The sequence below is a fragment of the Eutrigla gurnardus genome, assembly GCF_963514095.1.
Source record: "Eutrigla gurnardus genome assembly, chromosome: 20".
Lineage (NCBI taxonomy): Eukaryota > Metazoa > Chordata > Actinopteri > Perciformes > Triglidae > Eutrigla > Eutrigla gurnardus.
The window spans coordinates 20,972,925-20,988,047 of record NC_139931.1 but is presented as its reverse complement, the minus strand read 5'-3'; the positions used below and the strand labels follow the sequence as shown (position 1 = coordinate 20,988,047).

The 15,123-nt window shown below is 43.4% G+C and overlaps 1 protein-coding gene across 1 annotated transcript in view; it reads right to left on the bottom strand.

The window, feature by feature from the left end:
* Window positions 1–912: 912 nt before the first annotated feature.
* trpm4a (transient receptor potential cation channel, subfamily M, member 4a) overlaps window positions 913–15,123 on the bottom strand; it is a 48,854-nt gene continuing 34,643 nt past the window's right edge. The window contains exons 17-28 of the mRNA XM_084036212.1: window positions 14,211–14,315; window positions 14,067–14,113; window positions 11,379–11,611; window positions 10,221–10,336; window positions 9,067–9,199; window positions 8,717–8,891; window positions 7,788–7,953; window positions 7,463–7,644; window positions 6,573–6,705; window positions 4,812–4,884; window positions 3,972–4,063; window positions 913–3,186 (exon numbers count right to left, since the gene is read on the bottom strand). Coding sequence (XP_083892338.1) covers window positions 3,153–3,186; window positions 3,972–4,063; window positions 4,812–4,884; window positions 6,573–6,705; window positions 7,463–7,644; window positions 7,788–7,953; window positions 8,717–8,891; window positions 9,067–9,199; window positions 10,221–10,336; window positions 11,379–11,611; window positions 14,067–14,113; window positions 14,211–14,315 — 1,489 coding nt within the window. The 3' untranslated portion in view covers window positions 913–3,152. The remainder of the gene's footprint in view (window positions 3,187–3,971; window positions 4,064–4,811; window positions 4,885–6,572; window positions 6,706–7,462; window positions 7,645–7,787; window positions 7,954–8,716; window positions 8,892–9,066; window positions 9,200–10,220; window positions 10,337–11,378; window positions 11,612–14,066; window positions 14,114–14,210; window positions 14,316–15,123) is intronic.

Below are 15,123 nucleotides of genomic sequence, written 5' to 3'. Positions count from 1 at the left end.
TCTGTCTCTACATGTCTCCCTGTGATAGACTGGTTACCTGTCTGTCTCTACATGTCAGCCCTGTGATAGACTGGTTACCTGTCCAGGTGTACCCTGCCTTCACCCAATGTCAGCTGGGATCGGCTCCAGCCCCCCGCGATCCTGAATACTGGACGATGGATGGATGGAGGTTCAAAACTCTCTTGTTAATGAGACCCTGGGTCTCAATGAGATTACCTGTATAAATAAAGGCTAAGTAAAACAATGTTCTCCCTACTCGAAATGTGTGTATGTATATATAACAAAAGTAAATGTATTCATAATATGCATTTACTGAAATGAATAACAGTCAGACATGAAAGAAAATGGTGGGGGTGAAGACAATAAGAAAGACAGTTAGACAAGACAGGATAAACAACAGATTCTCCCTCAACCTTGTAACGATGTGGCTGACCTTTTAAGGCATGTCATAGAAATTGTGGCAAGAGTCCTTAAGTGTGCTGACAATGGTCACTGTGTTAGACCCAAGGTTCAAAACCCTAGGATTCTTCAACCAAAACAAGTTAGGAAGAAATAGGGATCCACTGGAGTACTGGCATACACAAAAACATGTGTATCCACACTTGTCCCACATTGCACGCGGTTCCTGTGTTCGCGGTTCCTGTGTTCGCCAGCATCATCAGTGCCTTGTGAGAGGGGGTTCTCCAAGGCTGGAGAGGTTATCTGCAAAAGGAGGAACCGCCCCAAACAGAAACAGTGAAAAAAAAATCCTGTTTTTGAATAAAAATAATTAAGCCCCATCCCCAGAAAAACATAAAGCCTTCTATCACAAAATATTACGAATGAAGAATGAGTGCATGACATAATGAAAAGCACAACCACCAATGGTAATCAAACCAATGGCATTATTAGGGATAAAAAGGGATAGCAGAGTTAAATAAAATACAATAGACTTTATTATTATTGTACAGGGGTTCAACAAATACCTTTATTGTTAAAATATTGTATCTATATTTTGTTTGTTTTTTAAACAAGGATCTATTTGAATGACTTGGATGTCACAGTTTAAAGGAAAACACCACCGCATTTCCATACTGAACTATGTTCTGCTCTGATCTTAGACGAGGTGATACATACCTCCCTCTCCTCTGTGCGTGCACTCAATGGCTCTTGCGCGCACTCCGCGCAGCGCTAATTTGCTAGCATGTAGCTTGTCCCAGTATATTCCTTAGGATCCAAAGGGGGGTGAAGTTAGAAGCGACCAAGCACTTCCACGTTGTCCCTATTTAAATACGGTTACGTGAGTAGTTACACGACCCAAGTTTGGTTACACAAAATGAAACATGCCAATTTTTCTAAGCGGATAACAAGGATAACTATATAGTATGGCGGAATAACAACTGGAAGCACTTCGACGTCGGCACAGTAATATCATCGGTCCGCTCCCCCTCTTACTTCCGTCAATAGAACCTACGTGACCTGCACGCCGTCGCCTGCACTACCTGTAGTAGTTTGTGCACAGTTGAGGAAGCATCAGGTCGTAGTAAGATAGTTTGTGAACAATCAAACATCATGGTTATAACGTGCATCGTACAGGGTTGTGAAAACAAGCAGAAGGTATATAGTCCCGTCATGTTTTGAGTGATGATATTACTGCGCCGACGTCGAAGTGCTTCCAGTTGTTATTCCGCCATACTATATAGTTATCCTTGTTATCCGCTTAGAAAAATTGGCATGTTTCATTTTGTGTAACCAAACTTGGGTCGTGTAACTACTCACGTAACCGTATTTAAATAGGGACAACGTGGAAGTGCTTGGTCGCTTCTAACTTCACCCCCCTTTGGATCCTAAGGAATATACTGGGCCAAGCTACATGCTAGCAAATTAGCGCTGCGCGGAGTGCGCGCAAGAGCCATTGAGTGCACGCACAGAGGAGAGGGAGGTATGTATAACCTCGTCTAAGATCAGAGCAGAACATAGTTCAGTATGGAAATGCGCTGGTGTTTTCCTTTAACTCTAGCAGCAGATGTCAGTGAGCACTGAATGAAGCTTCCAGAAATGAACCTTTGAGCAAAACAAGGGACTGGGAAGCCTCATTCCTTCAGGCCACAAGACAACTGACCGCTGTCATAGCGGATCAGAACAATGGTCTTATTAGCCATGTTTCCATTCCGTCTTCAAGCTAATTTCAAGCCAACTTTTGAAATAGCACAAAAAATAAATGTGAATTAAATGCATTTGAATCAACAGGTTTGGTGGGAATAAAAAAAGTGGCATTATTGTCTAATTTACTCTTGGCTGTTATTAGCCAACAAAGATGCAAGTTAATAATAATAATATTGCTAAGCTGGTCTGGAGTCAGCTGACGTATATGGAAGCAGCTTTAGTCACCAACCGTCACCTGTGAACGCCACTACGCTCATCACTAGCTTACACACATCGCAGCCTCGCATCTAAACTCAAATATAGAAATGTTTAGACAGGTTTAAACTCTACTTCTCACTATAACAGACCTTTACTGCTTAGCTAACCACAATGGTGAACCATAGCCAGCAAGCAATTAGCATGAGCTAATATACAGAGCCATTATTAAAAGCAGTGAAGTCCGGCTACATGTTACGTAGACCGAGTTCACCAGTTTGTGTGAAATGTATAGATACAGGTTGCAAAATGAATTCATACCACGGAAGAAGAAACCCAACGTGAATGCAATGGAATTGGGGAGAGCGAGTCCGACATCTAGTGGCTGGATGTTATCAATGTTGTCAATAGCAACTTTAAATTACTTTTCATCATTTCATTCATTTACTAAAACTTGTCTCACCTACAAGATGGCACTCGCCGCCCGTGGTTAAGAAGAGCTAAATTATAGTCTCTGACATCAGTTCACTACTTTGCAAAGGTATTAACAAGGTGCTCAAGATCACATGTGGGGGTCAAAAGTCACATATTTAAAGCCCCTATGAATACAATTTGACTTGCCGCCATTACTCTAAATAAATGAAAGTCTGTATATTGTCTCAAACAACAAACATCTGAAATCAACAAAGCAAAAGAAACAACATGGTTAGCAGAAAAGCAAACGGTGAACATGAGGAAACTCTCTCTCTGTGTGTGTGTGTGTGTGTGTGTGTGTGTGTTTGTGTGTGTGTGTGTGTGTGTAATCCTGGAGTTCAGGCCATCAGGTTGGAGACGTTGGAGTCAGATCTGCAACAAATGTAGAAAAGAAACAAAAATAAATTCCCCACAAACTATGCAGGCTGACCCAGAAGTGACAGACACAGCACCAACACCTAATGGAAAATTATCACCAGTGAATTATGCAACAATTAGTTGTAACCTAGTGTTATATTTTCATCTTGTTTGGATTCAAATTTCATAATAACAATAATAATAATACATTTGATTTAATCAAGCGCTTTCCATACTCAAATCGCTTTACAGTACATACAATACAATTTTAAAATGTTAGCGAAGGACAAACTGGTATGGCCATATTTACAGGTTTTCCCTCGATCAGACTAGATAACTGAAAGGGAATGTCGCAAGGGTTTGGTCATTTGTTTAATCAAAATTCTTTTTTTTAATTTTGCACCAAATCTGTGTAAAAATATGAGACATAATTATTATCTTCCATCATACTGTTCTAAACGCATATACACTCTCAACATTTCAACATTTGAATATGCGCCTAACAATTATTATTTATTAGAGATGTATGACTAGAAGAGCTGAGCTACCACTTCCATGTGGCATCTACTGTTCATCTGCTATCTCCCTAAGGACCCCTGACCCCCTAAAAGAAGACAAAGATGGGTGTTTGTGAAGGAGAGCGTGGGTGGAAGGGCTTCAATAATCACCTTCGCATCATCGTATTAAAAACTAAACCTCGTATTAAAACCATTTGGATCGTCTGCCTGCTCATGTTCCCGCACCAGTGAGCTGCATCTGAACCAACACCAGGGTTTCAGATGGGTGTTAGTGAGCTTTACCTGAGGAGCGGAGGGGGCCGTCCAGCATTTATCAGGTTACTCTGAGACAGAGCGTCTGTCATCCAGGAGAGGGCGCTGCAGCAGTACTCCAGCTGGGAGAGACAGGCAGGCAGACAGACAGACAGACAGACAGGCAGACAGACGGACAGGTGAGTGCTGAGCAGTTGTTAGCTGCCACATCATATCCACTTATTAAAGGAGACGGCAGTCCATCCCTAAGAAACAGGCCCCTCCATGTGATTTGGGGAATCAGGGTCTTTTTTAAAATTATTTATTACAACACAAATAGCCTTTACAAAAGACCCCTTCATGGCATTTTATAGTTTCATAAAGAAAATGAAGGCTTGCTGCTTATTATTGTAGTTTTGGGTAATGATTTGATAGTAATCCTGGTGAGGTAGTTTTAGAATTCATGTATATTTTTGTTATTTTTATTATTATGGCTTATTTGCTCACCCACACGCTCACCCTCATGTGTAGTGTATTGTCTTTTTATTATTATGAATAAGACAGCTGCAGATGAACCAGACACCCTGCACACACACACACACACACACACACACACACACACACACACACACACACACACACACACACACACACACACACACACACACACACACACACACACACACACACACACACACACGGTATATACTCATATCAATCTGCCAAAGCAAACAGAGCAACTACTCGTTATGGGCTCTTGTATTTGACCTGGACCACCAGGGGTCTGTCCAATATTCAGTGTGTTTCTGGCTGGATTGTGGTTCTAGGCTGCACTATGACGGATGATGACTGGCCCACATGGAGCTCCCCACATCCTAAGGTGTTGCTGACCTCAGCCTCCAGCAGCCGCAACCTTCGGTCATGGTCCCGGATCTCTGTCATCTGTTTTAACACACTGTCCACCCTGCAGAAACACACACACACACACACACACACATAGAAAACTAAATTCGTCACATGGAATAAACATAGAAATAATGATTTGCTCCTCTGATTTGGTTTGTATGAAATGAGCAGTCTATCATTGTTATGTGTTTGGTCAAATAGAAACAGAATATCAACAAGAAGTCCTGAAAAAACACATGATATAAAGTTATAAATTAATTTGCATTTGATCAAACAAAAATAAGTATTTGATCCCGTAGGAACCAGCAAGACTTCTGGCTCCCACAGACCGGTTCTACTTTAAGAAAGTATCTAGTATCTAGTCTCTGCTCATTGTGAGTATAAAAGTCAACAGAAGTATTTCATCCCCATCAAATCATGAGTGGAGGAAACCTTGTTGGCAAGCACAAAAGCCAGAGATTTATTGTAGTTGGTCACCAGGTTTGCACACATCTTAGGAGGGATTCTGGTCCACTCCTCTTTACAGATCCTCTACAGATCCTGAAGGATCCATGCTGTCGCTTGGCAACTGGAAGCTTCAGCTCACTCCACAAATGTTCTATAGGATTAAGGTCTGGAAACTGGCTTGGCCACTCAATGACCTTAATGTGATTCTTCTTGAGCCACTCCTTTGTTGCCTTGGTCGCACGTCTTGGGTCGTTGTCATGCAAGAAGACCCTCCACGACGAATCTTCAGTGCTCTGCCCCGTCCATTGGCCCCTCAGCGTGGTGAAATCGTCTTGTACCCTTAGCAGAGAAACGGCCCCAGAGCATAATGTTTCCACCTCCGTGCTGGACGGATGGTATTCTTGAGATTGTATACAGGATTTCTCTCCCTCTAAACACGACAAGTCGAGTTCATGCCAGAGTTCAATTTTGGTTTCAATCCGACCACATCACCTTCTCCAAAGCCTTCTCTGAATCATTCAGGTGTTCATTGGCTTCAGACGGGCCTGTACATGTGGTTCTTGAGCGGGTGGACCTCGTGGACACTGCAGGACTTCAATCCCTTACCAATGGTTTTCTTGGCGACTGTGGTCCCTGGAGATCAGCCGCGCCGTTATGGGTGGATAATAAGAAGATTCCCAGCCAAAGTTACCTTGGCACATCCAAAATTGAAATCCTTGCGCCGCTACTGCTTGAGATCAATACCAAGCTCCTCCTGTGTAGTTCTGGGCCGAACAGTGTCTCCGTCTCACTAGGCTTCTTGCTGAAGGTCTTGTAGCCAATTCTAGCCTTGTGCAGGTCTACAATCGTGTCCCTGCTGTCCTTTGAAAGTTCTTTAGTCTTGGCCATGGTGATGAAGAGGTTAGAATGGCAGAGATTGATTCTGTTGACAGGTGTGCTTTATACCCATAATGAGCAGAGACTAGGAGGACTTTCTTAAATTAACAGGACTGAACTTGTGTGCCTCATGGGCATAGAACCGGTCTATGGGAGCCAGAATTCTTGCTGGTTTGTAGGGGATCAAATACTTATTTTGTTTGATCAAATGCAAAATGTATAACTTTATATCCAATAGTTATCTCCACTGTACTTGGGTAGCGATATTATTTACAGCTTATGTATTGGCTGGGTTTCATATTCTCCAATTTTTTTTTGTCAGTCAAATGTAATCTTCTGTAATGAACGGTCAAGGAAATTTCTGTTACACGTTTACATTGTTTAACATTTTATAAAGTTTAAACAACTGCGGAGGCAACTTACTTGATGGATGTACATTTAAGTCGTACTGTGTCACTCTCCCTCTGACGCTTATTCTGAGCTGTGAGGAGGTTTTCTTTCTGGATAGCCTCCCACGTGTTGAGGCGGCTGGCGTTCCTGCCCCGCAGCTCCAGGACTGAGTACAGAGAAGAGCAGGAATATGATTGGAGTGAGGGCACTAGCAGAAAACACACATGGATGCACGTGGTCGTGTACCTGAAACAGGAACACATGCTGCGCCATCCATTCTGGACAGATGCCCAGACCACCTAAACCAGATCTGTTCAATGTGAAAGAGCCCTCAGCCAGGAAATTCAAAAATGTCCTCTCGGAAGTGAAAAAAATAGTATCAACATGTGCAAAGATGGAGACGTGGAGAGACACGCCATCTATCTTTTGTTGGCGTCTAAAGCTGGCTCCTGTAAGTCACCTGGCTCCAGATCAGCCCAATTGTAAAATTCAATTGCAACCTTACTTCTCTCTTGATTTATTATCTCAGTAAACAGTGTAACCATGAGTTTACCAATGGGTCACGTCACCATGACTACGTTCACTTCTAATGCACAGTTGATGAGTTTCAGGTTTCAACCATTAGAGGGCAGTCGTTTTGCACATTTATAGCACGATATGTGTAATTCAATTATTTTGCGTTTAAATGTCAAGATTTGGACCAGAATCCACCAACAACACAACTAAATAACCAGATACATTGGTTTTCAGCTTTGGGGGTTTAGTTACTCTTCAGAGTCGAAATGTGACACGAATATTTCCTGGGCGGCCCCAGAAAAAAAACTCAAAAACCTCCTTTTCCTGAGTTAGTGAACTGGGGTCACTTGTCCTGGTACCCCCAAGACACAGCTCTAGGTGCATACTGAATTCATGCTACTTCTCACCAAAGTGTTTGCTTTTGGCTGAGGGGATCTGGAAGACGTATCTCTTGATGAAAAGGTGGAGGTGTGAGATGATGATGAAGGGCGGCGCCAGGCAGGGCCTCGAGTGGTACTCCACAATCAGGTTGTAGCGCTGAAACTTCCAGTAGGTGTCGCTGCGCTCCTGTACTTTGGAGAAGGTATAGCTGTAGACAGTACATTGACATGTCATTATACATCATAAAGGGGACAAAGCTGGGTTTCCATGTTCTACAACATACAGGCATACAGAAGTAGATATTTGGAATCTGTTTTGTCAATGAAGCAAAGACTCTACATGCTGGAGTACCTGAACATGGCTATGAGTAGGTTGACCAACACGATGTTGGTGAACAGCAGATAGATGACGAGGAGGATGACGACCAGCCCGTTGGCGTACTCGCTCATACAGGGCTCCATTCCCTCCTTGATTTGCCTGGTGTCGTTCGTACACTGTACTTCCCCCAATTTATCAGCTAGACGGAAGGCCAAAGGTGACATATGAATTAACCACAGAGCTAGAGACGTAGTTATACATACTGAGAAAGACTACAGATGGTGGGGGGATGGGAGAAAGGCTTCAGTCCATGTAGACATCAGCCAGGTTTCATCCATTATGAATGAAATAACCACTATTGCTGCTTTGAACATGTTGTGAACTGAAAATAAACTCTTTAGCTGTGATATTATAGCAATAAACCCATAAAAAGGATATTGAAATAACTCCATAATGACGGTGATCAGTAAGAAGTGTCAAGACATGCTTCGTTAGGTCTGTCTGCAAGACCACAAGCTAACTGCTTTAATTAATAAATATGATTAAAACTGTACACCTTGGATTAAAGTATACATTGTCTGAATGGAGGAATTTAGACTTTCAATTATTTAATTATAAAATTTGCTGCAGAAAAATGTATTCAGTTGCAAATTGCTAAACCAAGTGGAAAGGCATCTTTAGGAAGGCTTTGCATTGTCTATGTGTTGTGAAGGCCACGCTTATCAAGAATAGATTGTATTCAAACTTTTTCCAAAATGTTATGAATTGAATGAAATTAATATTGGGGATTTCAAATGTCCTTACTGACTAAAATGTCTTTCATCTTATTAAACTTAACTTAAACTTCATAACAATCTGCAATTAACCTTCAAGTCAAATTGGACTTGTGAAGCGAGCAGCTCAAACATGGATGACACTGCGGGACCAAAGGTCATGGTGCTTGACAGAGAGGGGACGCTCACCATCCATTTCATTTATGGGTATTTGTCCAAAAATGTGCAGGTATGGTCTGTAGAACACTCGGCGGAATATCCAAAGAGGTCGGGGATCATACGAGTAGAGGAGCGCCTGATTGGCCACTCCGTAAGCCATGAGCCACACAGCCAGAAAAAAGAGGAAGAAGAAGACATCCTTCACCTGAGGGAAGCAGAGAGAGAGTGTGCTGGTGTAGGACTGACAGTTTCTCATCACAATGGTGTTCCAGTTTAACCGGTGACCGTGTTAACTGGTGACCTTCAGCTCAAATGTTCATACAAAAGCTACTGCGTACTGGCGACGGCTGGCTACGGCTCAGAGTTCTGTGTGCACTCACCATTTTACCAACGATGATGATCTTAGGCCCAAGCTGTTTGTGGATGGCGAAGATGTGGATCAGACGTAGTGTGAAGACCATGAAGTCTATGGCCAGCACCGCTCGGCCAAACTTATATGACGAGGGAAACATTCTGGAAAATAAAACAGCGCAGTCCGTCACTGGTGATATATTAAACAACATATTCCCCAACATTATGGACATATGAATGGGGAACTTAGTATTTTAGTGGCAACGCAACAAACCAGCTGGTACACGTGTACTTCTCTTTAAATATATGTATGTATTGTGTTTGTATAATGTATGTAATCCCCTATGTAGTCCTCTACAAAACCCTCTACATAGTCCACTACATAGTCCTCTACGTAGTCCTCTACATAGTCCTCTACATAGTCCTTCTATGTAGTCCTCTACGTAGAACTACCTGGATAGTAAGTAGAGAGCAGGGATGAGTTTGTGATCTGGACACTACATGGTCTCTGCCTTGTGCATCTGTTCCCAGCTCTCCTGGGCCCCTTGGTCTCCCTGTGTGTCTTTCAGAGGTGCTTGTGGGCGTGGCTACTAGTCGCTGCAGATACCAGATGTGCTCGGCCTGTCAGATTGGCTCAAGGTCCTACCTTTCCAGATGGTGTCACGTATTATGATTGGCTGCACATGGGAGTGACAAAACTGAGATTACGAGCCGCCGCTACTCTGCATCTGATTGGCTTTACCCTTCCTAGCCATTGCTAAACGCTAACCTGACAGATCGCTAGCTGTGTCCCAATTCCGTGGCTGCATCCTTCTGAGGATCACATTTATTCAGCACATTTGTTAGGCTAAAGTGGTTTCTGAGAGTTGATGTGTTTTTGATCCCTGAGTTCATCATCCGTTTCCTTGTGCTCGGATCGCCGCCTGCCTGTCAGCTGATTCCCAATCTCTCATCCTCATCTGTTCAGCCACTGGATCAGCCCAGGAACCCTTTCCCTCTTTACAGCGTTCTGGTTTCACATGTTATACTGAACATAACACACTCATAACACAACAAAATGACATAGGCCTACTGGCATCGCTACTGATAGTGGCTTTTGAGCTCGTCTGTGAGAATACAAAAGGACTAGCATCGGGGCCGTCTGGCTCCAGAATAACTTTGCTTGGCGTGTCAGAAGAGTCACCTGCAGCACAGACCCAATGAAAAGAGAGCGATGGCTGTGAGGTCGCACTTGTTCCACATATCCTGGATGTACTTTTTAATCCTCTGGAGGAGGAAGATGCTGCCCACAAAGAAGCTCTGTCAACCAGAGAGAGAAGAGTCAAGGTCGTGTGTGGATGGATGTGGACATCAGTGTACAGTGTGTGGGTGTCAGTGGGAGACACATATGGTTTACGTGTTGTGGTATTCAGTTAGCATTCAGCAGAAGTGGAAAGTAACAAGGTACAAGTACTTGATTATTGTACTTAAGAGTATTTACTTTTACTCCCTACATTTAAAAACAGATATCTATATGTTCACCTCCTCTCTCCTCCAGCCTTACACAGGCTCGTTACTTTAGTGTTCATGCATGGAAAAACCACAGAAACTTTGACTTTGAATGCATCGGTGGACTGAAAAAGCCCCGCCCCCTTTGTTCAGACCTCTATTCAAAGCCCCGCCCCCAGAACACCAAACAAGTGATGAGTGCAATCAGGAAGTAAGCGTTGACAGATAGGCAGGACATCCAATTATTTTCTCCGGCCTGACGTTTTTGATTGGACGGGGTTTTTACAGTCCTGCCACAGATGACATTTTTTTTAAATGATCATGTCAGAGCATTTAATGTATTCATTGCTATCGGTATGTTACGAGGATTTTAAGTAATATAACAGAAAGTGTTTCTGAATGGAATCACCTACTCAACCTTTAAAGGTGCATAATAGGAGACTGGGAGCATTCCCGGTATAGAAACGTCTAAAATAACACATTTTAAAACAGAGTTTAAGGGATTTCGGCATCACTTTTCAGAGCAGTGGTTTGCTGCCTGGGGGTAACCTACTACACATTCACTCAAAGCAGGCATGGCCGGCCGGCTTTTTCAACAACGCAAGGAGATAATGCACACAGAGGGAGAGCGACTTACTCCACTATATCTTTACAAGGCATGTCATTGTTTGCTGCTATGTTAATGCTCTGAATGTCGTACAGTATATTGCTCTTTTGAAAGCCCTGCTGGGGTCCTCAATCCAGTCTGAGTAACAGATCCATAAGTGTGAATGCTTGTTAGACGGCAACAAACAAGTGGTTTGTGACTATTGTAAACAGCAGACGTGTGTGCCAATATGTGTATGTAACCAACCTGCCGCATCTCTTCACAAACTAAGGTGAAAACCCAGAAATAAAGCACAAATTCCAGAGTCTCGGGGCCATCAGGGGGCGGGGGCTTGAAGTCCACCAACAGGACATAGGCAAACAGGCAGAGGAACAGGAAGTACAACAGCACATTGCCAAGGAATGAGGTGACAGGGGCAAACCAGAACTGTCTCCACCGTGACACAAAAAATGGTCTCTTGCAGTTGGATGGTAGAGAGTCTGAAGTGAAAGAATGAAAACAGGAATGTCAACAACCAGTCATACAAAATATATTAGCATACACACTCAGTGGCCAGCTTCCTATTGTACACATGCTTAAAACACCAACACCTATTATTCAGTCACCAGTACAGTGAGTGTAAACTTGTATCATTTGTGTTTGCTGAATTTAGTATCTCACTGTGTTCTTGATACAATTAGGAAGATGCAGACGTCATATACCAGGGCACAGCCAAAATGAGGAAAACTTTAAAAAAAAAATGTGTCTACAAATAATAAGTGTGGAAGAAATCTCTTATGGTCCAATTGTGTGGCTGGTTCAGATGAAGTTTAATCACTGACAGTGGAAAAGGGAAGTTACAGCGTTGCCATAAAATCCTTTCTGACAAGAGTGGGGCAAAAGAGAGTTTTAAGCCTTGGTTATGCTTCCGCGTAGTAATCACGCAACGGCCACACAGTTACTTGGAGACCGTGATGGTTCTGCGTTGGGTTTACGTGTCGAAATGCAATTCAATGCAACACCGGTAGAGGGCGCTATGTTTTTTGTAAAGACTGACCGACCGACCGAGACTCTTGACATATATCGTCGTTAGCCTCGTTATAGCCTATTTGTTTACCATCCGGCTTTAAACATCCACAATTTTTCAGTGTTTTATTTCTTTGTGCAAAAGCGACAAGGTGCAAACAATAAAAATATTAAAAGTTTAAATGCCGTGTTTATGAGTGGAAATCGGAAAAGCGGTCTCCAGCGGATGTAGTTAGCGGACCAATCACAGCCAATGCCGCTGCGTTGGTGCTGCGTCGCCTCGACACGCGTCTAGGATTTTTGGGAGGTGCACGTCAGGCACTTGCAGTGGGTCCGCAAGGACATAAGGGGTCCGTAAGCCCCCTTGCGTTGTGTCAACACGGAAGCATAACTTGGGCTTTATAGAGAACAAGAAGGAAGGTGTGATGAGTGGATTTGTATTGATTCAATACATGTCTCCTCCAAGAGGAAGAGACTTCCTGAGAAAAACCAAAAGATGTGGCTGCTCTCAGGGCAGCTGGGTTTCTCTACACAATGTCACAACAGGGGCCATTCATCAGGCCTTGATCAATCAATGTGAGATAAAGATGTTTCGGAGACGGTCCAGGAAAGGGGAAAGACCAAAAGGTCTTCTTATAAAACTAACAAAAGTTAAACACAATCAAATAGGAACAGCAGGACATTTGATGAGTACAAGAGAAAGGAATATTAGTATGAGATAAAAATAATAACTGTAAGGTAACGCATTTTCTTCTACACATGTAGAGGACCCTCCTCGGTCTGTTGCCCCTCACTCTCTTTTCTCTTTTAATGTCAGAAAATTATGTGAACAAAGTGAGCAATGTGGAATATACTCCAAATTCTTGTGGTCAGACCGAACCGAGAATGTTAACTGGGTTCCTTCCAACCAGTGATTCCAATCTCCTGCACCAACTTGACTGCCAGTGGCTCCTTATTCCTATTATCATATTTTGTTTGTCCTGTGACAGACATCTGGAGAAGAATGCACAGGGATGGAGTTTCTGGTTGATGGGGACAGCCCCCACCACCCCCACCACAAACTGCCGATCGGGATCGGATACCTGGAGGTCTCGAAAGCCTTCATCAGCTGCAGTGGTCTATTGAAACAGCACGAGGAGGGAAGGGCTGTTAGTGGGGCAACAATGGAGCTGTAACCATGGATGAACCTCTGGTGGAAATTAGCAACGCCCATGATCCATCGTAGCAATTTACATGTGGCCAGGACACAACAGCTGACACATTCTTCAAGTCCATCTGCATGCTTCCCTGGGTGACAATGTAGCCCGGTAAAGAGACTTGAGGGGCCTAGAACTCGCACTTCTCAGCCTTCACATACAGGGAATTCTCTAAGAGGTGCTGCAGGGTGGTGTGGACGTAGTGAACATGCTCTTCAGGAGACTCATATTCAAGCAAGTCCAGCTGCTTACGATACAACTTTCAAAGATTTCCAGGACCTGGATGACTGAGAATCTTCCCAGACAACAAAAACAAGATGAACTCCCTTAAGCATGTCAGCAAGGCGACACTCTTGGGGTAATCCTTGATGAGCAACTGTCCTGGGGTAATCCCATGAAAAAAGTTGCTTAAATTGAGGTATTTCTTATTAGGAGATGCTCCCCATGTCATAGTACAAGTTGCACCTCACAGGTACTACACAAGATGTAGTGCTGTCTCATCTTGATTATTGCTTATCGCTCATTCATTCAACTGCTGCCAAAACATCTGGAAAAGCTTCAGTTAACGTAGAATAGAGCAGCAATCAGCACTCTGAAAGTTGAAGACAGATTCGGATGTCGCTTTTTACTTTGTGTATAGTATTAACAGTTATCAAACAAACACATGTGGAGGTGCAACCTAAGAAAGTAGCCACTGAGTGCTACCAGTCAAAGAATATCTGGACAAACTCACCTTTCTGGTTTTCTTTAAAAGCACTGAACTCTTCAGCATCTTCCTCACTGTGACCCCAAACAAAGAATAAGGTCATTTCGTTACAACTGAGAAGGAAAACAGTAACCCTATCTGATATATGTGCTGTTTTATGTTTGTATTTACTTATGTAGAATGTCAGCAAGGGAGAAGACACTGGCGTCATTCCCATCCAGACTGTCAGTGTCTCTGCTGTAGTGTAACGCTTTGGACTTATCCTCCTCCTCTTCTCTGTGACGGCAACAAACACAACACATGGCATGTTTCACTCGTTTGTCAAACCATTGAAAAGTAAATGAGTTCAAGTTGTTTTAAAGTTGTCTGTATTATAGTTTTTTTCCCCGATTGCTAAACGACAGCGGACACAGTCTGCACAGCAGCAGTTCATGTGGACCAAACTCTAGCTCCTTCTTCATTGCTTGAACACAGTTTTATAAACTCTCCACACTTCTCTCTTGACTTTAACCACAACCTGCACAACACTGTGGATTTAAAGCACTTTGTTCAAATGTTAACACACCGCTGTCTAAACTGTAAACCTCACATTCAACACAGGATGATTTCAGCCTGCTGACTTTAAACACTGATGATCTTCAGCTGAAAACCTCAGCAGGTGTTTTTTAGATGAGTTGGTGAACACACGGAGATATAGAGAAAAAGAAGTGAGACTTTTTTTAGGAAATGGACCAAGGAAGACAGGTGGAGGGAGAAGAGTGACAGGGAGACAGGTTGGTGGAGGGAGAAGAGTGACAGGGAGACAGGCTGGTGGAGGGAGAAGAGTGACAGGGAGACAGGTTGGTGGAGGGGGAAGAGTGACAGGGAGACAGGTTGGTGGAGGGAGAAGAGTGACAGGGAGACAGGTTGGTGGAGGGAGAAGAGTGACAGGGAGACAGGCTGGTGGAGGGAGAAGAGTGACAGGGAGACAGGTTGGTGGAGGGGGAAGAGTGACAGGGAGACAGGTTGGTGGAGGGAGAAGAGTGACAGGGAGACAGGTTGGTGGAGGGAGAAGAGTGACAGGGAGACAGGCTGGTGGAGGGAG